The 24,144-nt window shown below is 39.2% G+C and overlaps 2 protein-coding genes and 2 long non-coding RNA genes across 7 annotated transcripts; 2 read left to right on the top strand and 2 right to left on the bottom strand.

Annotated features, from left to right (window-relative positions):
* The first annotated feature begins 166 nt into the window (after positions 1–166).
* LOC115015925 (uncharacterized) lies at positions 167–13,898 on the top strand. The gene is made up of 2 exons (XR_003833041.1): positions 167–390; positions 13,517–13,898. It is a non-coding gene; the product is annotated as an uncharacterized LOC115015925 (long non-coding RNA).
* Positions 3,087–4,931, bottom strand: LOC115015926 (uncharacterized). Its single transcript, XR_003833042.1, has 2 exons — positions 4,657–4,931; positions 3,087–3,749 (listed from the first exon to the last, which is right to left on the bottom strand). It is a non-coding gene; the product is annotated as an uncharacterized LOC115015926 (long non-coding RNA).
* LOC115015922 (tapasin-like) lies at positions 5,203–12,240 on the top strand. Of its 4 annotated transcripts, none has more exons than XM_029443572.1 (8): positions 5,203–5,746; positions 6,843–7,034; positions 8,371–8,619; positions 8,804–9,163; positions 9,516–9,839; positions 10,839–10,940; positions 11,104–11,132; positions 11,275–12,240. In XM_029443572.1, exons 1-8 carry the CDS (start codon positions 5,683–5,685, stop codon positions 11,284–11,286), a joined length of 1,332 nt encoding a protein of 443 aa, XP_029299432.1. In that variant the 5' UTR covers positions 5,203–5,682; the 3' UTR covers positions 11,287–12,240. The 4 variants fall into 4 exon arrangements, with proteins under 4 accessions (XP_029299432.1, XP_029299431.1, XP_029299430.1 ...); XM_029443571.1 differs by lacking the exon at positions 11,275–12,240 and having other exon boundaries at positions 5,203–5,423; positions 5,646–5,746; positions 11,104–11,226; XM_029443570.1 differs by lacking the exon at positions 11,275–12,240 and having other exon boundaries at positions 5,203–5,423; positions 5,643–5,746; positions 11,104–11,226.
* Positions 13,899–15,842: 1,944 nt separating the features above from the next.
* On the bottom strand, positions 15,843–23,981 carry LOC115015924 (major histocompatibility complex class I-related gene protein-like). The gene is made up of 7 exons (XM_029443574.1): positions 23,918–23,981; positions 23,436–23,705; positions 19,313–19,591; positions 18,396–18,698; positions 17,572–17,676; positions 16,862–17,166; positions 15,843–16,605 (listed from the first exon to the last, which is right to left on the bottom strand). Exons 1-6 carry the CDS (start codon positions 23,964–23,966, stop codon positions 17,099–17,101), a joined length of 1,074 nt encoding a protein of 357 aa, XP_029299434.1. The 5' UTR covers positions 23,967–23,981; the 3' UTR covers positions 15,843–16,605; positions 16,862–17,098.
* Between the last annotated feature and the right edge of the window lie 163 nt (positions 23,982–24,144).

Raw genomic sequence — 24,144 nt, 5'->3', positions numbered from 1 at the left:
CTGCCATTAAAAACAGTCCTGATCAAAACATCCACAGCAAACAACAAATCCAAGTGTGTTTTCACTGAGTCACAGTGAGTACATGTGGTGAGGTGCTCCCCCTGGGGGTCAGACCTGCAGTTGATAACTTTGAAATGACAGCAACAATAAATAAAAGCAAAGCAGAAAGAGTGAGAGAGCTTCTTAAACACAACATCAGATCAGCTGTCTGAACTGATGTGGAGCTGTGGACGCTGGAAAGTGCTTGAACAAGAGAAAAGTAACACCTGTGTTGATGTTTGAACACCTGATGCTGTTTTACATTTTGCTCTCTCTTCAGCACTGTTTGTACTCTGTTTCAATCCTCACTTCGTGTTGTTGAAGCACTTTATAAAAGCTTATTGACTTTAGGTTCCACAAAAGTAGCTATTGACCAAAAGTGAAGAAATCAAAGTAAGATGTCAACAATGAGAACATGGAGCTCATCCACAAACCTTTGTTTTCAGCAAAGTCCGGGCTTCAACAGGGACAAAGTGTTTGTGTATCTTTTGTATCTTAATATTATAATGAACATGTTACTAAACAAATTGCCAATCTAAAGGTCTATTTTCAAACAACTATTATTTATCCATATCCAGCAACTCACATGTTGTCTTTATATCAACAAACTAAAGATCAAAGTTTACAGGACAAATGAGAAACTAAATGTAGCTACAATATTCATAAAACTGTTCAGCCACAGAAGTGTGATCGGACACGTGGAATCACAAAAAGACAGAAATGTGGAATATTGGAAACGTTATTGAAAAGCAAAACAAAAGATCAAAAGGAATGAAAAAGCAGAGTAACTTCATTTGACTTTCACACTTAACCCAACACAAGAACCAGAAGTGACTTTGAGCTTCGCTGAGAAGCTTAAAACATCCCACAACCCTTCAGACTCTCAGCTAGAAATAAACATCATTATCTTTCAAAACAGATCAAAGACAGATTATGAACCTAAAAGACAACAAACTCCTGATTCATTCAGGAAAACCTCAAAGTCATGAATTATTATTTGCTCTGGTTTTAGAGAAATATACAAAGTAGTTACTCAAGTGAAAAATACATCATGTACTGATGCTTAGCTTGGTATCAGGTGATATATGTCGGTAGGCAGCTTAATAAATACTCAGCACAGCTAAATGGCCAAATACACAGTTAAGCTCCCGGGAGTCCCTGCTGGGTGAAGTCAATTACACAATCTGGTTGGTTAATAAAAGCCTCACGAATAAACAAAACATGGGAACGTTTCATTTAACATATATATATATATATACACAGTATGCATATATATACTGTATATTGTCCTAATCATAATATTACTTATGTGGTGTGACTTAATGAAGTACAGGTTTGCTAAAGACAATGTACAATTGTAGTAAAGTTGTGATACAATATATGTTTTCTTGACGTCATTTCACATCTTTCTAGAAATGTTTAAAGCATTTAGGTTTCATGTTGTGACTTGTCCTGAACACACCTCTGGAGAAGTAGTCACAGCAGTGGTGGAAGAAGTAAAATACTTTAATCAAGTAAAGTCAAAGTATTATCAGCTAAATGTTCTTAAATGATCAAAAGTAAAAGTATGACCCCTGTGAGTGATATGTATTGATATGATACATTATTGCTAATACTGATGTATGAATGTGTAAGCAGCATTTTACTGCTGCAGCAGGTCCACTTGATTTATCTGCTTCATCATAAAGACTTGGGTTGTTTCATTCTGTGGTTCCCAACCCAGGGCTCTGTCCCCTTCCAAAGGGTCACATATATCTGGGGGATCCTGCGATGATTGATGGGGGAGGGGGAAGATAGTAAGCACAGTTATGCTGCATGGTTGTATTGTATTTTGAAGACCTTTCTCTAATCTTTGCTTTGTTTGTGAAATATTGGATAGTTGTATCTCTTTGAGCCTTAAACAGTTATTTAAATCAACCGTCTGAGAAGTTTAGAGATGAGGAACTGCTAACAACTCAGAGACATTGGAAAAAGGGTGAAGCATCCACTGCTGACCCTTTGGTATATGATGGTTACACTTCACCTCAGGCAAATACGTTGTGTTGACATTTATTATCTTCACTTTACAAATATTCAGAGATACATTTCAGCCTTCCAAACAGCATTTAGATCATCATGGACACCCAAGTTCATTGTTTAAAACTAGATTAAATAAGTTGCAGTGTAGGAAATGAAGCAATAATTTGCATAACTGGACTATGGCATGAAAAAAACAATTATATCTATATGTCTGTCTCACATTTGAAATTTGTGAAATCTTTGAAATCAGTCATTTTGCTATTTAATGTGTTAATGTTAATGTAAAAAATGAACTGTAATGAACGGTAATGTAATGTGTTAGTGAAGCTTCTGAAGTACAACATTGTGTTATGTTCTACTGCTTGTATAGTGAAATGATTGATTGTGTTTATGAGCCGTTTCTCACAGGAGAATGAGGAATCAACACCTAACTAAGCAGAGCTCTGACTGCATTGTCAGAATTATTCTTTTTTAATCTGACATGAATCCAAAGATCTGCAAGACACAGCGCTGTGTGGTTTTGTAAAGTTCCTAAGCTTATATGCACACGGTATGACTTCCGCAAATACATGACAGTGCACGTTGTCCCTGTACCACACCCTTAACTCTGAGAACCTGTGTGCTGCCATTTTGAGTCTTCCTCTGATGTTTTGAATGCAGACACACAAACACGCTCTCTCTCTCACCTGGCAGTCACTGCAGGGCAAATTGGGCATCAATATTGGATTATTTTGTCGTGGAAATTCTATTAACAAAGATGATCAAAAGATACAAAGTTTGTCTTTAAGTATCTTATTATAAAGAAGGCTTTCTGCAGAAGGGATCAGAGCATACAGCACGAAGAACTGTCAAACAATGATACTGTGTGAAGGTCTCATCTTTATACACCTGAGGGGTCAGGAATAGGGCAAGGTAAATACACTGTTGAGACAATAGTTAATCAGTTTGGACATTTGTCTGTCGAACACAGCCCCACCGTCTCCTTACTAATGTACTGCTTCCCCCTACCATCAACACCTTGGACATAGAAAAAGGTCCCTCAGCCCGTACCATATGTTAAAAGAGGACAGGGGAAATACAAAAACAGTAAAGGAATTTAAGCAATGCAGCATTTTTCCATTACACTTTACTCACATGCTTTATTATTTTACAGTAGATCAAGAATATAAGAAGACATGTGTTTTAATTTGGGGCTTTTAATTGTTTTATAAACACAGGAATGAAAGTCTCCAGATAACATATTAAAACAATTAAATCATCGTCGAACAGGCAGAGGCAGTGACTCACATTGAACCCAGAATGCAACTTGATTAACAACTTTCTTATGTCTCTGTTTCTATTCCTCATATATGAGGTAGATCACCAAACTAAGCCAGGTTTAAAGTGCAGCTATGAATGTAGGCCAGTGGCATTAATGATAGTTGCCTTTTCAGGACTCAGTAACAGTGTTAGAGCTCCTCCACTGGGCACAAACAGCACATCCCTCTGTACTGTTTCTGAGAAATCATCTGATGAGTCTGGTAGGTTTCGTTTCTGTGTTGGTGTGTGACACACAGCTCTGGCAGGATTTGTAATTTTGGCACACAAAGGAAGAAAGAGCGGTCAATGGTTGTTATGTCATTTGTCCCTGCCAGGCCATCGAAGCTTCTCGTCCTCCTTGTTTTGCCACATTGTGTCAAAGAAAATATTTTCTGCAGGAAAAACAATCAGAGATCAGACGAACAGAAGTAAAATGTCGATAATATATGACTGACAAGTCATAAATGAAGTGTGTACAATGGCATTAAATCTATAGGAAACTCCAGCACAAAAAGGACAATCACTATTTTGGGTACTATATTGAACAGGACGTTATTTTTACTTATCATAAAACAAAATGTGCATGTTTAAAGCACATAAAAACATGCTTTCCCTCTTGATATGAGGGTTGTGACCTTGATGTGTATTAAATTGAGTTCTCGTTGCTCATCTTGCTGTGAGGTAGATAAAAACAAAGAGTGTATGTGTGAGTATCCTGGTCCATTCATGACTGTTCATTTTTCTCTTGTCCTAATCTGACCTCTGTTCTCACAGAGTGGATTCCTCTGAACGTTTGCAGCCTGACCTGTTTAAAATAATTAAAGGAGTCAAGATGCACACACACCCGTTATGCACACACTCCAAACAACCGGAGTTATGTTCATTCTCAGGAGCAGGACATGTTTCGCAGATAAATGTACCAAGGAAGCAAAGAAAGAGCAGGCTACAGGAAGACAGAGGGGCACGTTCAGAAATCCTGGAGGATTAGTGTGTAGCGCCATCTCCCTGTAGAGCTGGAGAACTTGTCATTGTACTGTTCAACCGAGGCTCTCAGTCTCCAACTCAGGCAGTGTTTGCAGTGTTGCCAACTCCTCGGTAAGGAGAGTCGCTATTGGCTGCCAAAAAGTCGCTAGAAATCGCTAAATGATTTGCATAATTGATCATTTGCATGTAATTGTAATGGAGGCTGTAGGAGAGAGGAATAACGTCCAGGGAGAGACAAAAAGTGACTAAAAAGCATATGTTTAGAACTACAAATTATTATTCTTTATTTTAGTGAGACAGTGAAGAAGCATTTACATTTTCATATCAGCGTCGGCTGTGCGCATGCGCGATTCATTTGCCGTCTGGACGCGGAGAGTGCGGGTCTCCTCTCTGCTCTGGCTGCAGCTGCTGCGCGAGGCTACTGTGACACTGACCGCCTGTGAGAGCTTCAGGACGGCGGAGGGTTCACGGCAGCACCCGCTGCTCGTTGAGGACAGTAACTGCAGACGATACGTGCTTCACGTCAGAGTCTCCAAAACACCAGAAAGTCTCCAAAACACCAGAAACTCTCCAAAAACACCAGAAAGTCTCCAAAAACACCAGAAAGTCTCCAAAAACACCAGAAAGTCTCCAAAACACCAGAAAGTCTCCAAAAGTCTCCAAAAACACCAGAAAGTCTCCAAAAGTCTCCAAAACACCAGAAAGTCTCCAAAACACCTGAAAGTCTCCAAAAGTCTCCAAAACACCAGAAAGTCTCCAAAAACACCTGAAAGTCTCCAAAAGTCTCCAAAACACCAGAAAGTCTCCAAAAACACCAGAAAGTCTCCAAAACACCAGAAAGTCTCCAAAAGTCTCCAAAACACCAGAAAGTCTCCAAAAACACCAGAAAGTCTCCAAAAGTCTCCAAAAACACCAGAAAGTCTCCAAAAGTCTCCAAAACACCAGAAAGTCTCCAAAAACACCAGAAAGTCTCCAAAAACACTAGAAAAAGTCGCTAGATTTTTCGCTAGTAGCTTTTGTCACCAAGAGGGTTTGGAAAGTCGCTAGATTTAGCGAGTGTTTGCTTTCAACTTCTGGTAAAGGTTTGTCTTTGAGTTTCAAGTTAATTTTATTTTCAGATATAACGTGACTTTTGAGGTCGCTCAACGTTGGTACTGGTGGCTTTATTTTGAAACTATTACCGGAACTTGTGTTTTTATGGCTAACTTGACGGATCGGTGTACGTGAAAGTGAAAGTAAAATAAACCCAGAGTAAAGGGGAAAAACAGATAATCTAAACTCGTGTTTTGTTCGTACGATAGCAGCAAAGAGTACCTGACAGCAAAGGAAAGACATACAATCATGACTTACAGAAGTAAGTCAATCTACAAGCTGTCCCTGGTTGCTGTTATCTGCTTCATCAAAGGTAAAGTTACGCTAATATCTGTCAATATTTAAAAACATATACATCGATATTTTTGCTCTGCTGCTGGCTACATACACGAACTAGTGTACTTGTATGCACATGCAGTATAACTACATGTACTGTAGCCCGGATGCATGTTTACTGGTGTAATTAAGTGACCCAAACGCGTGGAACAAATGGGCAAAGTTAATGTTAATGTGCATAGGATATAGTGAATTGAAGCACATTTCTGACATTTGAGTATACTTAAGAGTCATTAATCATTTTAGGAAAATCCAAATATAGTCAAACAGCTTTCTAATGTTACTATAATAATTTGACAATGGAGGATTGCAGTGTGCAAAACGACTTTAACTTTACATTTCAGGCTATTACATATTGTAATATGTGATTATTTGTAAAACATATGTCGAACTTAGCACAAAATCCAGCCACCTAATATAATGTCTAAAGTAGCCTATACTTTTAACTTTAACATAGATTATGTTAAACTACTGTATATTTCTAAGAGGAGATTGGTGTGCTTGACTAAAACCCAGTGGTTTTAAAAGGGCAACAATTGAGACAATTAAAATCCATACTACATAATAATACACAGAGACTTAGTCTGAACGTTTTTAAGACTTTCTAGAGAATAGGCTACTGCACATTTTGTTCATATTTCGTGTACAAAGTCCAAACACTGACAAAAGAAAGCAGTAGAAATGATCAAAATGAAAGCAAGACACTTCAGTCAACCACAATGTATATGGTTCCCTGAGGAGAGTCACAGTTTTACTTGTATTTTTGTCTGTTAGATTTTAATTCCTACAATGCCTTAATGCTTGTCATAACTGCTTCTGCATTTGGTATTTCCTATGACATTAACTAGTGCTACATGCCCTATTTAGTGGATTGGTTGTGTAATAAGTTTGGGAAGGATATGCAACATGCAATGATGTATTGGTAAATATTAGGGAAATGTTGTAGTGTTGCCACTGAAGAATACAAACAGCTATGGACTATAATATCAGAATATAGTGTAATCGCACCTGTTTCACAGTGCTTTAAAACATTTTTAATATTGTGTATTCCTTGTTGAATCTACTGTCTAAAGCCAGCAGCAGCAGCTGTCCAGTGTTGGAGTGCTGGTTTGTGCAGGAGAAAGCGGGTCGAGGAGGAGGTTTAGCTGCAGCTACAAGCCAGGAAAAATCTCTGCTTCACATCAGAACAGACGCCTACAGCCACTCTGCAGAGTCCCAACAGGCTCCATCTGACATCAACCCCGACAGAGTTTACTTTATTACCGGTTAGTTCAAAGTGACACACTGAACAGGATGCACAAGGTTTATTTCTGCATGTGTTTGGGTCCATGCTCGTTCATTGTGTCTGTTCATTGGGTCCATGCTCTTCCATCTCGTTCATTGTGAGTCAGCAGTCTTAGTTTAAGGTATGTTATACGTCTCCAGAGATGTAAAATCATTATTATACGTTGAGCATCATTGCACTTTTTCATCATGTCTCTCTGAATTGCATGCATTCACATGTAGTTAATATCCAGTATGAGGATACCTTTACTTACAATTGTTATTAAGAGGTGAACATTTATGGGTTTCCCCACTGGAAGTTACTTTATCTAAATTTCAGTCTATTAGTGTTTTTTCTGACAAGGGCTATCTGTCTCCTTCTGATCACTTTAGTTAGAAGAGAGTCTTCCTTCATACGAAGAAAATGGGAAACATTGAATGGATACACAAATATAGCAAGCTTGTGTTCTCTATCCTCAAAACTGACTGAATTACCATGTTGTTTAATTTAAAGGTTACATATTAGGCTAATTTTCAGGTTCGTACTTGTATTTTGTGTTTCTACTAGAGCTTGTTTACATGCTTTAATGTTCAAAAAACGCATCATTTTTTTCATACTGTCTGTTTGAATATACCTGTATTCATCCTCTGTCTGAAACGCTCCGTTTTAGTGCCTGTCTCTTTAAGCCCCTTCACAAAAATGTCCAGTCTTCTCTGATAGTTCACTGTTTCCTGTTCTTTCGTGTCTTCGATCTTGGCGTCTATGCACCATCTTTGCAGCCGGGGAATAACTGTAACGGCACTCTCTACCTTACCTATATATTGTGTAGTTGTTTCATCACAACCTTTAGGAAGTCCTGACGATTAAAGACATGGAAATCTCACTTTTTACAATGTGTGACCTTTAAATGTTTGAATTGCTGGAAAAATCAGAGATGGGATTAGTGATTCAGATGTCCTGATCCAGGTTATGCATTATCTGCATCCTGTAGTTTTTATTCTGCCTTTTTACTGATTCAGTACAAAGTTTCTTTGTTAAACATTACATTGTACACTGTAGATATGGGTTTGGTGTTGCTTCATGTCTTAATTTATGTTTTCTAGACTTTAAATAAAATGTGTCAGCTAGAGATTCCATAATTAATTAGGTATTTATCAGAAAATAAATGTTTTATTATTTTTAAACAGGCCTAATATGTATCTCTCAATCATCTCCGTCTTCAGATCAAGTTAACATTCTCTTGTCAAATTCCATTTCTTTTACATATAAGCAAAGCGAGCATCTCTGATCTACTGATACAATGACAAATGTTACCCTTCGGACTCCTCTTTCCTCAGACCCAGCTGCCACTCTCTGCCACCGCTCTCTGAACCCTCCAAGAGGCTCTGTCAACAAGCCCCATTGTGAGATCAACCCCTTCTTGCCGCAGCCCTCCACCCTCAAATGGGTTGCTCCACTCACGGACTCCGCCTTAAGCCCCATATACCTGCAAGCTGATTGGTTTTCAACTTCCATTCAGGGCCTCAACAAACAGCTGGCCATTTCCACTATCACGCGTGCTCCAACAGCAGCCCAAGAGCCCAATGGTAATGATTTATGACACCAAAGACCAGATGATGATTGTTACCCAGGACCCCCCACCACATGGCTGCTACCATTTAGAGATACACACACATCTATAATTAAGATGGTCAAAAATGACAAAAGTTAATCTAATGTCAGTCATATGTGGTAGTTTGAGTCTCACCTCCTCACTGTCTGTTTCCTCAGTGATCCTCAGTGTGACCAGTAAAACCGTCTCAGTGCAGTCCAGACTCGGGGAACCAGTGCTACTGGATTGTGGCTTCTGGGCCTACCCCCCTTCACCTCTATCCGGGTCGGGGTTTGCCGTAGAGTGGCGCTACCAATTCAGAGGCGACGGACGTTTGGTTCTGGCCTACGACGGGAAAACGGACCGCTTGGCTGATACACAAGAGGAAGGGGCCACACTGGACTTCGAGGGTTTGCACAGGAAAGGAAATGCGTCTCTGATCCTGCAGGAGGCTAAAGTGCGCCACTCCGGGATGTATATTTGTACGGTGTATCTGCCGTACCTTGTGGCTCAGGTGGCGGTGGAGCTTGAGGTTGTAGGTGAGGGAAAAGATTGTACTTCTTGTTGTGTGTTTTAAAACATACCTGCATGCTTAAAAATGTTAATTGTGAGATTATTCTTCTAACCCTTGGCCTCTGCTCTCAAAGAAAGTTCTATCTCTAACTATTAATCAGTGACTGTCAATGTTGGCAGTCACATGAAGCCTGTAATTGTTTAGTGTCTGCTGTCAAATAACTGAAATAAACAAATGATTCTGTTAGAAAATATAACAGCACATAGTAAGGTCCTGAATAACCCAGATTTAATTGGGAACCAGATTATTTTGATTAACTTTCTCTTATTGTCGTTCCTCTTTTCTTTGCTCTTCCATTCGTTCCTCCTTCGACCTAGAACCTCCATCCCTCTCCATTTACCCGTCCGCTCTGCCCCTCGCTGTTCACGGCCAGACTTTGACTGTCCAGTGTGAGGCGTCTGGCTTTGCCCCCCTCTCCCTGGAACTGAGCTGGGAGTTTAAAGGCACCGATGGGAAGTCCAGGCCTCTGGGATCAGGCAGCGTAACAGGCCACAGGCAGGCCTGGGATGGAACCTATAGCCAGAGCACCCGGCTGGAGCTTGACACAACGAAGCTGGACCTGGGCAGAGGAGGGGAGGTCACCTGTGTGGCTGTCCATCTTGGAGGAACACGACGGGCCAGCGTAACCCTCAATGTCATCGGTAATGTGGAATACTTTTGTTGTTTTAGACATTTATGAAGCTCTTTTGGCGACAATGGTTTTGATCTTTTTATTCCATAACGAGACAGAGGCCAGATAAGGATTTTTCTGCACATTGCCAAGATATTAATGGGTGAATTAGCAGAGGCAGATATATAAATGTAAAACTGATAGTGTGATGTAAGTCCATTGTTTGGGATTTTGGTTATAATGATATACATTTCAAGTCATCATTTATGACTTTGACAGATGCTGTAAAGTGACTGGTGCTCACTGAGCTAGATTACGGTAATTTTATGCTGTGGGCCAGTAAAAAACCATAGACCATAAATATGAACGTAGTCTCCACGTCTTCATTTATTGGTTTCTGAAGAGCTGTTGTGAAGCTCAAAGTGAGTGGCTTCAGCCATCGCCATCTTCGCCGTGATAACACGGCCTAACTCCCGGCTAATCCAAAATTAGGTAAAGAGGTGGATCGTTGATGGAGATGAGGCGGTGACGCAGCAGACAGCTAGCGGATAGCCACCTGTGATGGTACACACCTGTGGCTCAAAGCTGCCACGCCCTTAATTATGCATAACTTTAAGGCTTTATATAATTCAAACAGGTGCGTTATATAAAAATGAACACCGTTTTTGTACCAGGTTGTAAACATGTTTATTTCTGGTGTAAAGTTGGGCATTTTAACATGGGGGTCTATTGGGATCGACTCCCTTTTGGGGCCAGCCTCAAGTTGCCGTTTTTGGCACTTCAGCATAGCAGCTTGGTAAAAACATACTCATGAATGGCAAAGCTTATCCTCTTTAAAAATAACATTTCAATGGAGATAAGATTATTTTAACACACCTAATATATATGATGGCTCTGGTGGAATATGTCACTCTTAAAGGTTGATTGTTGAAGGTTAAATGAATTATTTTCATTAAGCTTGATAACAACGATACAAGTCATTTAAATGGGAATCAATTAAGACTTGAATTCTGTTCTTTTGTCTTCTCAGGTTTCAGTACTCCCTCCATTGAGGACTCAATGGCAATGGTCGGTGTAGCGCTGGTGCTTTACGGTCTTATCAAGTTTGTGTCTTGGACCTTCACCAGCTCAGGTAACAAATAATCCAGAAAGAATGCCTTGGCTACGGTAATAATAATCATTTCTGAAGTTAATAATTGTCTGGACTAAACACTGTACACTATGTAAAGAATTACATTAAGATATTTAAATGTATGATTTCTGTACATGACTTTGTGTCTTCTGACTGTACACAGGCTCAGATGAGGCTGGTCCACAAGAGAAGGTAATGTTACATTTTAAAATACTACAAAGCTCATAATTCTGAATGCGTTCACATAAATGAACCACTTTTCCACTTCTATTTTATTATATCCCTGGTTGTTTTGCATCCCTAAATAATAACTATCCACTTGTACCACTTATAGAAAGACAAGTAAAGAAGAATGACGTACACTGCTGTTGAAGATTGATACTGAACCAACAAACCTGTCTTTTGATATCTTGGATGGGCTTTCAAGAGTGAATATCTTCCTGTTCAAGCAGACATAGTGATAAATCTGTAGAATCTTTTACTTTTAGAGGTTGTTTTTTCCCCACAGATCCAGAGAGAAACTTGCCTGCTCTCACTGTTTTTCTCAAATAGTAATAATACTTTCTGTTCTGCTGGGATATCAGCGAGAACTTTCTGAAAGGGGCTTTTGCTCAGTCTAAACATGTTTGTTGTGATATTTATTTGACTTTAAAGTGATATAGCTGTTCTATCATGTTGGCCTCCCACCATTTACATACTTTACATACATCTAGCCATGAACACTAGAAAAGGACCAGAAACCTAGAAGAATTTTAAATGTGTTGAAATATCAGCTTCAATTTGGAGATGTTAATGCTTCCTCTATGTTTCTAAGGCAAAAATACTTTTATCTTTGAGGTAATAATGACGTGTGTGTGTGTGTTTTAAGAAAATGAAATATCCAAAAACATCTTTTGTAAAGGATCCAGGACGGTAAAATCAATATTAGACTAAACTGTCCAAACCCACGAACTGAATCCTGTTTTTGTATATACAGAAAATCTAATGTATGTATATTCTGACGTTTATGTGTGTTTGTGCGTCATGGTAATACTTTCATCACGTGTTGGTATAAATGATGCTCTAACAGCCTGGGCTAATGTTATTGTGAAGGAAATGGTACACACAAAGCACATGTGTCTATTAAATGGAAACTTCTACATTTGTTTTAAAAATTCTAATTTGAGTTCATTTAAAGTGAAATAAATACATTTCATAAAACATGCTGCCCCCAGTTTAATGCTTTATGTCATGTCTGTTAAGCTCCTGGATGCCTACATTTCCCTAATTAATGAATAAAGTATCTATGTATCTATGCCCATATGCCATCGTTTACAGGCTACTCATACACTGCTTTTCATTGGCCTGCTTGTTTGCATCTTGTGTTGCTGCAAGATTTGTTGCTGGATAAGAAAACAACAATAGAGCGAAATTACGATGGCGCTCCCTGATATCAAAAACAATATAAAAGAAGGTCAAAATAAGAGCATTATTTTATATTGTTTTTAATATCAGGAACTACCATCTTAATGTCGTTGTATTGTCGTATTCCTGTTTTGTTATCATTATTACATGATTATTAAGTAATTGTTAAGTACATGTAAACTATGAACATCAGGGTCAGCGTTAGGAGATAAGATCATGTTTTATTTGACATTTATGAGATGACGTGTAAACGTAAAATAACTCTTCATACATCATTTTACTTTCTAACTATTTTGTGTTTATATCATTTAAGTTAAGGAATTTCAGTTAGAATCGAAGTTTGATGTAATAATTTCCACCACTGAGGATTTGTAGGCTGATGTAATGTGCAGAAGTCTTAATGTTCTGGGAGGTCAGAGGTCACTGTCAGCTACACATCAGATGCAGTCTGAGGGGATGCAGTTGTGTCTTATTGCTCTTGTGTTCTGTGAGGCTGCCCTGCCATTAAAAACAGTCCTGATCAAAACATCCACAGCAAACAACAAATCCAAGTGTGTTTTCACTGAGTCACAGTGAGTACATGTGGTGAGGTGCTCCCCCTGGGGGTCAGACCTGCAGTTGATGCAGCAGTTCAGTTTCTCAGTGTGGACTGCTGTTATCTGTGATTTTAAACAGACTTGTGTGCAATCAAACCATCTGTTATTAAATGAGAGGGAGGGGAACATATCCTTTTTGAAGTTCATATCCAATAAGGTCTGTTCTTCATGTGTACGTATGTTAAGGTGTTTTTGTTTAGTGTCAGTACAGACCTACACACTGGTCTTAGCTCACATTAGGCCGACTATCAGCACACACAATATAATAACACACAAAAGTTTCCATGAAACAATATTTGAGCTCCAAGTTTGACTTTGAAATGACAGCAATAAGAAATAAAAGCAAAGCAGAAAGAGTGAGAGAGCTTCTTAAACACAACATCAGATCAGCTGTCTGAACTGATGTGGAGCTGTGGACGCTGGAAAGTGCTTGAACAAGAGAAAAGTAACACCTGTGTTGATGTTTGGACACCTGATGCTGTTTTACATTTTGCTCTCTCTTCAGCACTGTTTGTACTCTGTTTCAATCCTCACTTCGTGTTGTTGAAGCACTTTATAAAAGCTTATTGACTTTAGGTTCAATAACAAAACTCAGATAATTTGTTCTCACTTCTTCAACTGACACATTATTATTTGTGGTTATTACACAAACAAAACAACATGTGTCAAATCTGTTACCCAGACAATGTATATTGTTTGTGACATCGAGGTTTGAACTTGACTAAAGTTCTTCCTGCTCACTGCTGATCAGTACCTGAGTTTATCACTGAGTTCACCTTCACAGAGAAGTCAGCCGTGTGACAGCGCCCCCTGTGGACCATCTGTGTATCTGCCTTTCAATGAGGATCTTTCTGTTGCTGTCTATTTGTCACAACATCATGATGATCCATGACTCTGATCATATGTATTCATCAAGTTAGGAATAAAATAAATACAAATAAAATACATTGAGAAAGTATTTAGTGTCGATGAACAGCCTCACTGCTCCCTGAAACCTAAAAGATACCTTTAACAAATCTGAAGTCGTGAAGAATCTCTTTATGTTAAGAAACAACTACGACAAATAAACTCTTGATTGTTGTTTCAGAAGCACTTATTAATGAATAAAACCCTAATCTGTACAAGTTGTAGTAAACGTGGTGGATGTTACGTTATAGTAACGTCCTCAATAATCGCCCCCCCCACACACTAATCTTAATGATGAAACAGCTCAAAGAAAACTGAAACATTAATACAAGGAGTCAAATAAAGCGTTTACAGCTCCAGATTACACAACTATTTGAATCTTTATATTTAATGTACTCATGGTGTCTGACTGGTGTCATTTTAAGTGAAGAACTCAATCCAGTTCATCACATAAACACTAAAGACTGGTTGTAAACAGTGAAAGTGCTGCACAGACTGGAGATCATCTGTACACCAGGACAGAGTTTAGAAGTGCTGCACAAGACAAGACAGTACACAGAGACAGCAGCATCAGGAAACTGTGTTAAAGAGGAACTCCACTGATGTTGTCCAACGTTGTGTCAGAGGCTTTGTGGAGTTAAAGGTTGAAGTGTATCATTCAAAAGACGAGTAACTTTACAAAGTACATCCAACCCCTTCAGAAGCTCAGCTTCACCTTCAGACTGTTTTATGTGAAACCATATCTTGTGAATATTATTATACGAGGTGTCACTACATTAAAAACTTATTGGACATGTTTTGACCTTTATTCTTAGAATAATTAAGTCGATGATTTAATGATCAAGTAACAGCGTATTTCATTCTCATTGTTTGTAAGTCCTTCTTCCAAAAGCCTTTTCTTGTTTTTTATAATGAAGAAAGATTTCCTCAGATTTAGATTTGCCATTATTGTCCTTCTCAAAATAAAAGATAAACTCATGCACAAACCTCTGCAGTGGTCAAATCACAAATATTCTGCTAATCCAGGAATGACTTTTCTCACAAAGAGATATTTTACCTAAACTTCATGTTCGTCATTAATGAAATATAATGATGGAAGTGAGCTGTGCTTCTGTTCATAGACACATATTTCCTCATTCATTTTGTCCCCTAACATCTACAGTTGAGGTGACGTTCATTAAGGCTCTGTGACAACTGTGAACACAGTATTTATAGGGCTGTTACTGAAAAGAGACGCATATGTGTGGATTAACAAAAAGAGCAGGACTTCTGGAATATTAGAAGTTTTGTTGAAGAGCAAAACAAGAATAAAAGTGAAATTATCCTGCAAAATCACAGCAGAAAGTAATTGTATCACGTCTTTAAATTCATGTAATCATTTCAAAATCAGAATCAAGAACATTATATATGAATGCTGAGAAACTTGTGAATGGAAACATCCACAATGATATTTTAATGATTACTATGATTCATGTGTGCTGCGTTGGTATTGTAAAGTTGTAACACAACAATTAAGTTGCACAAACAAGATTCTGACTCCTAAACATGGAAAAGCATTTTTAATATGACAGATTGACAATATTTAATTTGAAGTCTCCCCAAATAATCATGTTCTGACTTCACTGCAACGTACAAAAGTAGCTATTGACCAAAAGTGAAGAAATCAAAGTAAGATGTCAACAATGAGAACATGGAGCTCATCCACAAACCTTTGTTTTCAGCAAAGTCCGGGCTTCAACAGGGACAAAGTGTTTGTGTATCTTTTGTATCTTAATATTATAATGAACATGTTACTAAACAAATTGCCAATCTAAAGGTCTATTTTCAAACAACTATTATTTATCCATATCCAGCAACTCACATGTTGTCTTTATATCAACAAACTAAAGATCAAAGTTTACAGGACAAATGAGAAACTAAATGTAGCTACAATATTCATAAAACTGTTCAGCCACAGAAGTGTGATCGGACACGTGGAATCACAAAAAGACAGAAATGTGGAATATTGGAAACTTTATTGAAAAGCAAAACAAAAGATCAAAAGGAATGAAAAAGCAGAGTAACTTCATTTGACTTTCACACTTAACCCAACACAAGAACCAGAAGTGACTTTGAGCTTCGCTGAGAAGCTTAAAACATCCCACAACCCTTCAGACTCTCAGCTAGAAATAAACATCATTATCTTTCAAAACAGATCAAAGACAGATTATGAACCTAAAAGACAACAAACTGCTGATTCATTCAGGAAAACCTCAAAGTCATGAATTATTATTTGCTCTACAAACTATTCACACGAGTGTAAAGTACATGGAGTACTGATGCTTATAGTGGAGGATGTGTGTACATAGGGCTGGCTTTAAGAGATGTCGTCGTAACCACATGGAAAATGTTTCAATGAATGACGTACACATCAGGATAATTCTCCAGAGATGCAAAACTCCCTCCATCCATTTACTCATTTACCAAAAATGTTTGGAGTTTATTTTCCACAAATCTACATATTTACAGCATCAACATATCCATGATTCAGTAGTTTCATCTTTTTGTAAAACAAGTATTTACCGTCCATGCGTATGAAGTACAGACATTTGTTTTTAATGTTCTTGAACACCATTTAATCAATGAGCATCTACTAATAGATTACAAACCCCAATATGATGAGTTTATGATATGATGATGAATAACCAAAGGATTCCCAGCTTACGGAGGAGAAGGTGGGGGCACAGCTCCTTGATCCAGGGCAATATTTAACCAAGAACCTAAAGACACAAAATGTCAAAAAGAGAAAACACAATATTTTACCATAAATGTTAAAAGAGTTCAATTCCTCAAAGCCAAATATTTACAACATTTAGACCTCAAATATCCATAATTCAGTGGTTTAAGTGTTTAGTAAGTATTTAACTTCTGTGCTTCTGAAGTAACATTATTTGTTTGTATTTGGTTTGACACTATTTAAATAAAGTGGTCACGGTTTGTCTAAAGTTAATATTTGAGTTTAACACTTTATCTGACCTGCTGATGTGAAGGCTTCTGAAAGCATCTCACTTCATACAAAACAGTTTCCCTCCGTGTTATAGAAAATGTGAAAGATGTTCTTTGCAGCTACAACGTGTCACAGAGGTGTCACAGCGGATAAAGGATCACAGACGGGTCTTCTGCACATAGTTTAGGGCGGCTTTGTTCAACAACAGGTGTGAATAGTTCATGTCCCATATGAAGCACCTCACTGTGTGCAGGCTGCTGTGTTCATCACTGAGAGTCTGGATTCAGTTTCTCAGAGGCCTCAGATCTGCTGTCAGGAGACGGAGGGCATTTGGCTGAAATGAAGAGCAAAGAGAACAAAGGATTTATTCATCCACTGTCCCCGGTACAAAATATAAACGGGACAAAACAAAGATTAATCCGATTAAACCTAGAAAGTCCCAAACACTATCCACAACAGTGGAGAACTGTGCGACTCCTCTCTACTGTGAAATACAAAGTGAAGCGTCTTTAAACATAATATATGAAGGATGGAAGCAAACATGATGAAATATCAACATATAATGAATCATCTTAAATATGAATTCCCTCATATCATCGTGACCCTGTGGCTCTGAGCCTCACACCGCTGACTGTTGAAGCTTCACGTTCACGATCCAGATAAAAGCTTCAACTCAGAGCCTAACATCTAAATACTGACAACAAACAAAGGAGACAAAGTTTCTGTTCTGCTCTCTCACCATTCTTCTTTTTGTAGCACATGAATCCAATCACAGCGAGGAGGACGAGAGCGAGAGCCGCCACAGCAACAAGGATGTAAATGATGACGAGCTTCTCTGTGGACGCTAAACAACACAAAGAGTCACAAACCTGAAGAGATGAAGCAGGTTAGAAGAGAAGAATCACGTGACAACAGAACCCCATCCTGTGTACAGATGTTTGTTTGTCCTGCTGCTGTTGTCCATGTCATCTTTTATACTTGTACATAATTACTGCGTCTATGCTCGAGTATCCTTGTCTAGCTTGGTTGTCTTTGTTTAGCTGTGTGTCTGTGTTGCTATTTGGTCCAATGAGCTTCTGACAATCAGAATATAATGTTTTTACAGTAACTATAAGAAAACTAGACCAATAAACTTTATTCTGATTTATTTACTGACAGATAAATACGTCCGTCCAGTTATTAAATCATTTTTATCTACTTATCTTGTAAAACTGAGCAGTAGTTCAGTCAAAACAGTGTCTATGATCTCTGAACTGTGATTTAAAAAGTCAAATTCATTTACAAAAGGTGGTAAAAAAAGAAACCAATTTCTTTTAATAACATTGTGTTTCGTATGTTTCATTATTGATCATTTTCTGTATCAATCAAAGCAAAGTAAACAGTGAACAGGCAGCACTAAATACATCTTGGTCATAAATGTAAAAAGTGTTCATGTGCAAAAACTAGATGAAAGAAACTCGACACCAAAACAATTTCAGGAAACAAAACTTCTGATCCAACACACGTAGAAATACATGAACTGCAGGACTGTTAGAGCTTCACCACTTCTGATACAAGTCTTACCTTCGTTGCTCCTGATCGCTGCTTTGTCCAGTCTGGTGGTGATGTCGTCCTTCACACCAAAGAGCTGAAACACACAGTCGTACCTCCTCCAGTCTTCAGCTGGGACTGATGAAACGTTCAGGTCAACACTCATCTGGAAGGATCCGTCGTGGTTGGGGAGGATCTCTCCGCGCTCCACGTTCTCATGAAGCTCCTCTCCATCTTTCCTCCAGAACATCTCGGCTCTGCGAGGGTAGAAACCTGTAGCGTGGCAGCTGACTGGAGAGGAGGGAGACTTCTGGAGGAGAGACACTGAGGGGAAGTCTGCAGAGAGAGAGGGAGTGAGAGAAGGACAGGGGGTAGCCAGGATTCCATCAAAACAACACAACAGATTAAAAGTAACAAAGTAGACTCAATTGTTATTTGACTTTAAACAGAGAATATAAACTGGCTGAGTATTTGGTAAGGTCACTGCTCTACCGGGGAGGTAGAGACAGAGAAGCACTTCTTCCTCCACTGTGAGAAGTTCTCTTCACTAAGAGATGTCCGCATCAGGGAAATAGCCAAGTAAATAACAAACTCCAATCGTTAACCTTGAAGAGAAAGAGCAGCTCCTCCGACAGCTAAATATGTATCTGCCTGCAACACCTTGAGGGACTCACAGCCACAATAAGATCCCTCAAAGTAGAAATGCATATAGTATTACATAACTGTATTACGAAGATATGTATAGCGAACATGAAAGGAAAGAAAACAAGGGAAAAGAAAGATGAAGAAACTCAATGAGGAGAAATTGAGATAAGAAATCAAAGAAAAGGTTTAAGAATAGCAAATAAAAGAAATATGTGTTAGTTGGAAAACATCACAGTAGTACGCATAGTGAGTCTCCATGTGGTAGGTAATTGTGAACATTGCTGCGTCCAGTAATGTGATTCTACCTTTTCTCAGCAGAGAGCTCTTGCCAAGGGCCAAATACTTCTTCAAGAACTCAGGGAAAATGTGAGTGAAGTATTTCTCATTGTATTTTAGTCTAGCTTTCTCAGCATCCCATCTCTGCTTGGTGATGACAGCCTGTGGTTTTGGAGCGATCCATGTCAGCGTCTTCAGGTCCAATACTAGGAAATCTTCTCCATTATAACCGTACTGATTAAAACCATTGACCTCTCCAGTCTCATCGTCCCACTCACAGCCACTCATCCTCTGTAAAATGTGGCTACCTGAGAGACAAAGAAACAGAGACTGCCGTTAACAATGATGTAGGCTACAGCAGCGGTCCCCAACCTTTTTTATGCCTCGGACCGGTTTCATGTAAGACAATATGTTCGCAGACCGGTTGGGGGGGCATAAAAACAAATATAAAGTGCATAAAAAACTCACCATTACGCTGAATTAGTGGGAGCCCTGAGCTTGTGTCTCTGCAACGAGCCGGTCCAATATAGGGGTATAAATTATTCACCAATAGTAAAAGGTTTCTTCTCTTAGTGACACGGTTAGTCACTAAATATGACGCTCTCAGTGCACTCGCATGTGTTGATGTGGTGACCATCAGTAATTGTTTATGTCCTTCTTGTTCATGTTTTTTTCTTTAAAACAACTCCAAGGGCTTGTCTTTTAATGCCGGGTGCCGGCGTTATGAAGGCTTCGTTGCCTCATTTGCGAGCCTGTATATTATGCAGAGCGGCACATGTAGCGATAAACATGTATTGAGGTGTTTATCGCTACAGGTGGACTCCTGATGTTGTCTTTTAAATGTCTCCTCATTGGGTCTTTTCCTTTTTCCAAAAAAGCGTTGTGTGTGTGTGTGTGTGCCCATAATAACTGGGCATCAACTCACTTCAGTCATAAGGAAATGTAAACAGAGACCAACCATGTCAGAATGAACAAGACGTTTGTTTTCCACTCATTGTTGCTTGTGGGCTTATTTTTTTGGAAGTAAAGTATCACGTGACAGACGAGCGTCTTGACATGTGTCAAGAGACACAGACGCACAGACAGATGTATCCGGTGATTTTTCAAAATAAAACCTTTCAATATAAAAAATTTGTATTCAATCTTTCTGTGCGGCCCGGTACCAAATGACCCGGTACCGGTCCGGTGGTTGGGGACCACTGGGCTACAGAACATATTTCATGTGGACCAAGTCTAGTGGTGATCAAGTGATGAAACCCAATTTCCTTTTGACCATTTGAAAGTTACAATGGTGGCTACTCTGTGCATTTCAAGATGACCGCCAATGGCAGTCACTCCATAGCTTTGGGTTTATGATACCGACCATGAACTGCAACGTCCCTGGTTGGAGTCCAGCTAGGGACCCTACCCTCTCCCTCTCACTTTCTGTCATCTACTACCAGGTGCTATCTGATACCTTCACCCTCAGACTTGGATGTAGTTCCAGGTTTAAGTGACCAGCTCAAAGAGTTGTCCAGGAATTCACTGAATCGTAGCTATCGCATAACTTTTATTGGATTATCAATATGGCAAGGTGGGGCAGACTTACTATGTTCTATAGTTTGTATGAATTTGATTGAAAATCTCTTAAGTTTGGGAATATTCACAATTAAATATCCATACTAACTGACATGATAACAAAATCTGTACTTTATTACAACTTGGGTTATATTTTGAGACATCTGTTTAGTTGGTTATAATATGTACTCACCAAAGCTATTGATGAGATCTCAGAATGTAGCAATGTAGCTAAAATAGGTCTGATGTGGCGATTATTCAGGTGGTAAACAAGCTGACAGTTTTGACACTTTATTTGGAGTTTGACCCAAAACTCAGAGCATCTGTAATGTTGATAATAACAATACTAATACATTATATTTGTAAAGCGCCTTCCCAAGCTAAAAGCAATCTCAAGGCGCTAAATAGTAGGTAAACTTGCATGCCAGTTAGATTTCTGTCCGACTTGATCCCGACTTGCATTACATATGAAGTGCTTATTGGTGTGGACGGCAAGATCGAAAAGTGGCTGATGGTTTGTCGTTAGGGTTCAGCGGCATATGCCGATCTCTGGAGTTTATGCTACTTGTGTTCCACCGGCATATACCATTTTATAATGGCAGGTGCCACTTGAATGTCCTATACCACTGTCAGACTGTCACACCAGTTACGCGCCCTAATACATATTTCTCAAAAATTAATATTTTTTCTGTCTTTATTGACAATGTTGCGCAACATATGTTTCTCACGTCTAACATCATAGCCAGTCTGACTAAATGATAAAATTAATTTAGAGCCAAATAAATAACAATGTTTTATGTTTAATAGTAGAACACATCACACATTATATAAATGTTGCGGAACATTAACAAGGCCTGGCCTACGTGTGACATTATTTATTATTCACAATACTTTGAATGAGTAGGCCTACTTGTTGCTATTTTCTGGCATTATACAGACCTACCACTGCTGCTCAAGCGGCATAGGTCTATGCCATTTTGAACACCGGCATACCACTACAGATCTAGTGGCATACACATTTTTTTGTGTTGCTTTCTACCGTGAATCAGGTATAATTACTATCTGAAGATAGATCATAGTGAGGAAATAACACATCTATCATATCTACGCTGTCAGAAGACAGCTAATGCCACAGTAACACCAAGTAGCCTACCCTTTCAAAGTATTTATGGTGAATAATGATTAGGCCTACATATGCCTGCCACCACATCCACAACAGTGGTGGGACTCATCAAGGACAACAACGAACTGGTCTACAGGGAGGTGAAACATCTGACAGACTGGTGTCACACCAACAACCTGATCCTGAATGTTGACAAAACAAAAGAGATCATTGTTGACTTCAGGAAAAAACAGCACTGTCACACACCACTGCTCCTCAACGGCTCAGCAGTCAAGACTACAGACTGCACAAAGTTCTTGGGGGTGCAACTCACAAACAGTCTGACCTGGTCCCTTCACATCTCCTCACTGGTGAAAAAGGCACAGCAACGCCTGCACTTTCTGCGCAGGTTGAAAAGAGCACAGCTCCCCCCTCCCATCCTCACCACGTTCTACAGAGGCACCATAGAGAGCATACTGACCAGTTGCATCTCTACCTGGTCTGGAAACTGCAACACCTCAGACTGGAAGTCTCTGCAGAGAGTGGTGAGGACAGCGGAGAGGATCATCGGGACGTCTCTTCCTTCCATCAGAGACACTGCTCATAAACGCTGCCTCACCAGAGCCCAGAACATTATAAAAGACCCCACTCACCCCCACCACGGCCTGTTCTCCCTGCTGCCCTCTGGCAAGAGGTTCCAGATTCTGCAACAGTTTCTTTCCCCAAACCGTCAGACTGTTGAACCAGAAATAACTTCTTCTCCTGAGCAATGGGATGTGAACTCCAACCTAAGGACTCTTAAATGTATATATTTTATACAGTGTATATATGTTATTTATATAAAGTACATTTATATTTTAAGTACACATTTTATTTTATATTTATGCATCAGCACCACGACACTTTTAAATATTTATGACCAATTACTCAGTCACTTTTACAGTAAGCCAGGACAACGAAATTTTATTTGAATTGTACATTGTATAATCTCGTAATGACAATAACGTTTTTTGATTGATTGATTGATTGATTGGTTAATCTTCTGCGACGTGGAGTTTTATATGTGTGATCGCGTTTTACTATTAAATGTGCAAAGAATAATACAAGTATTAAGTTAGTTGGCTCTACATTTCTGTTAGTGATTAGTCAGACTGGCTATGGTGGCTAACAACATCCATGCTAGACGAGAAACTTAACTTTATACAATCATTTATTTACGGCGCTATGTTGAGCAACATGGTCAATTAAAACAGAAACAAATATTCATTTATGAGAAATATGCATCAGGGGTAAGTAGGAAAGCCTACTGGTGTGATAGTCTGACAGTGGTACCCAGCAGGTGGCGCACGAGCAGCATAAACTCCAGGGATCGGAATAAACCTCTGAACCCCAGCAGAGAACCATCAGCCACTTTCAGATCTCCAACCAAAGTAAATTTCCCTTAACTTCCCCCTTAAATTCCAGCGCACGTTGCTGCAGAGCACGTACTGTACCTCCACTCTGGTTGAAGCGCTGCTTCACACCGTCAAGCCTGTTTTTGAAGAACATCGGCGAATTCTCTAAACACTGTTGCGTGTACCACTCCGACTGCTGAGGATCATCTTCAATCAGTTTTTTCATCCAGTCCGTCTTTATTTCTACTGTCTTTGTGTTGCTGTCGCAGTAACCCAGCACGAGTTCATCAAGCATACCAAGAGCAACAAACTCTGGGAAGTTTGGGACTCCAGAAGATGCAGTTACGAAAAACTTCAGGGAGTGTTTCACTGTAGGACAAACAAGGTTTATACATTCAGTATACATATACAAACATTATCATCATGGATATGATGTATTCAGTATGCTTCAGTTAAAATATATCAGGCTTATTAGGTTGAGGCGAAAGTGAAAGTAAACTACACGTGTGACTTGGAGCTACGTAGAAACCACATGCAGAGACGATGGAAAGTGAAGCAAAGATTTAAAATTACGTTCTTACTTGGAGATGAAACATGAAAGAAGAGAAGCAACAACAGTAAATTTGTCATTTTGTTTTTAATACTGCTGTGTGGGTAAAGGACCGAGCGGGATCAGCTGTTTTGTCTTAGGTGGGAGGCAGGAGGGACTCTGCTCTTCTTCTTCTTCTTCTTCTTCTTCGGTTTAACGGCGGGTGGCAACCAGCGTTAACGTGCATGACCGCCACCTACTGCGTTGAGGTGTGGCCTA

Source organism: Cottoperca gobio, chromosome 11 (genome assembly GCF_900634415.1).
Source record: "Cottoperca gobio chromosome 11, fCotGob3.1, whole genome shotgun sequence".
NCBI classification, from domain to species: Eukaryota; Metazoa; Chordata; class Actinopteri; order Perciformes; family Bovichtidae; genus Cottoperca; species Cottoperca gobio.
Note: the sequence above shows the minus strand (reverse complement) of the source record. Positions and strands in the feature narration are given on the sequence as shown.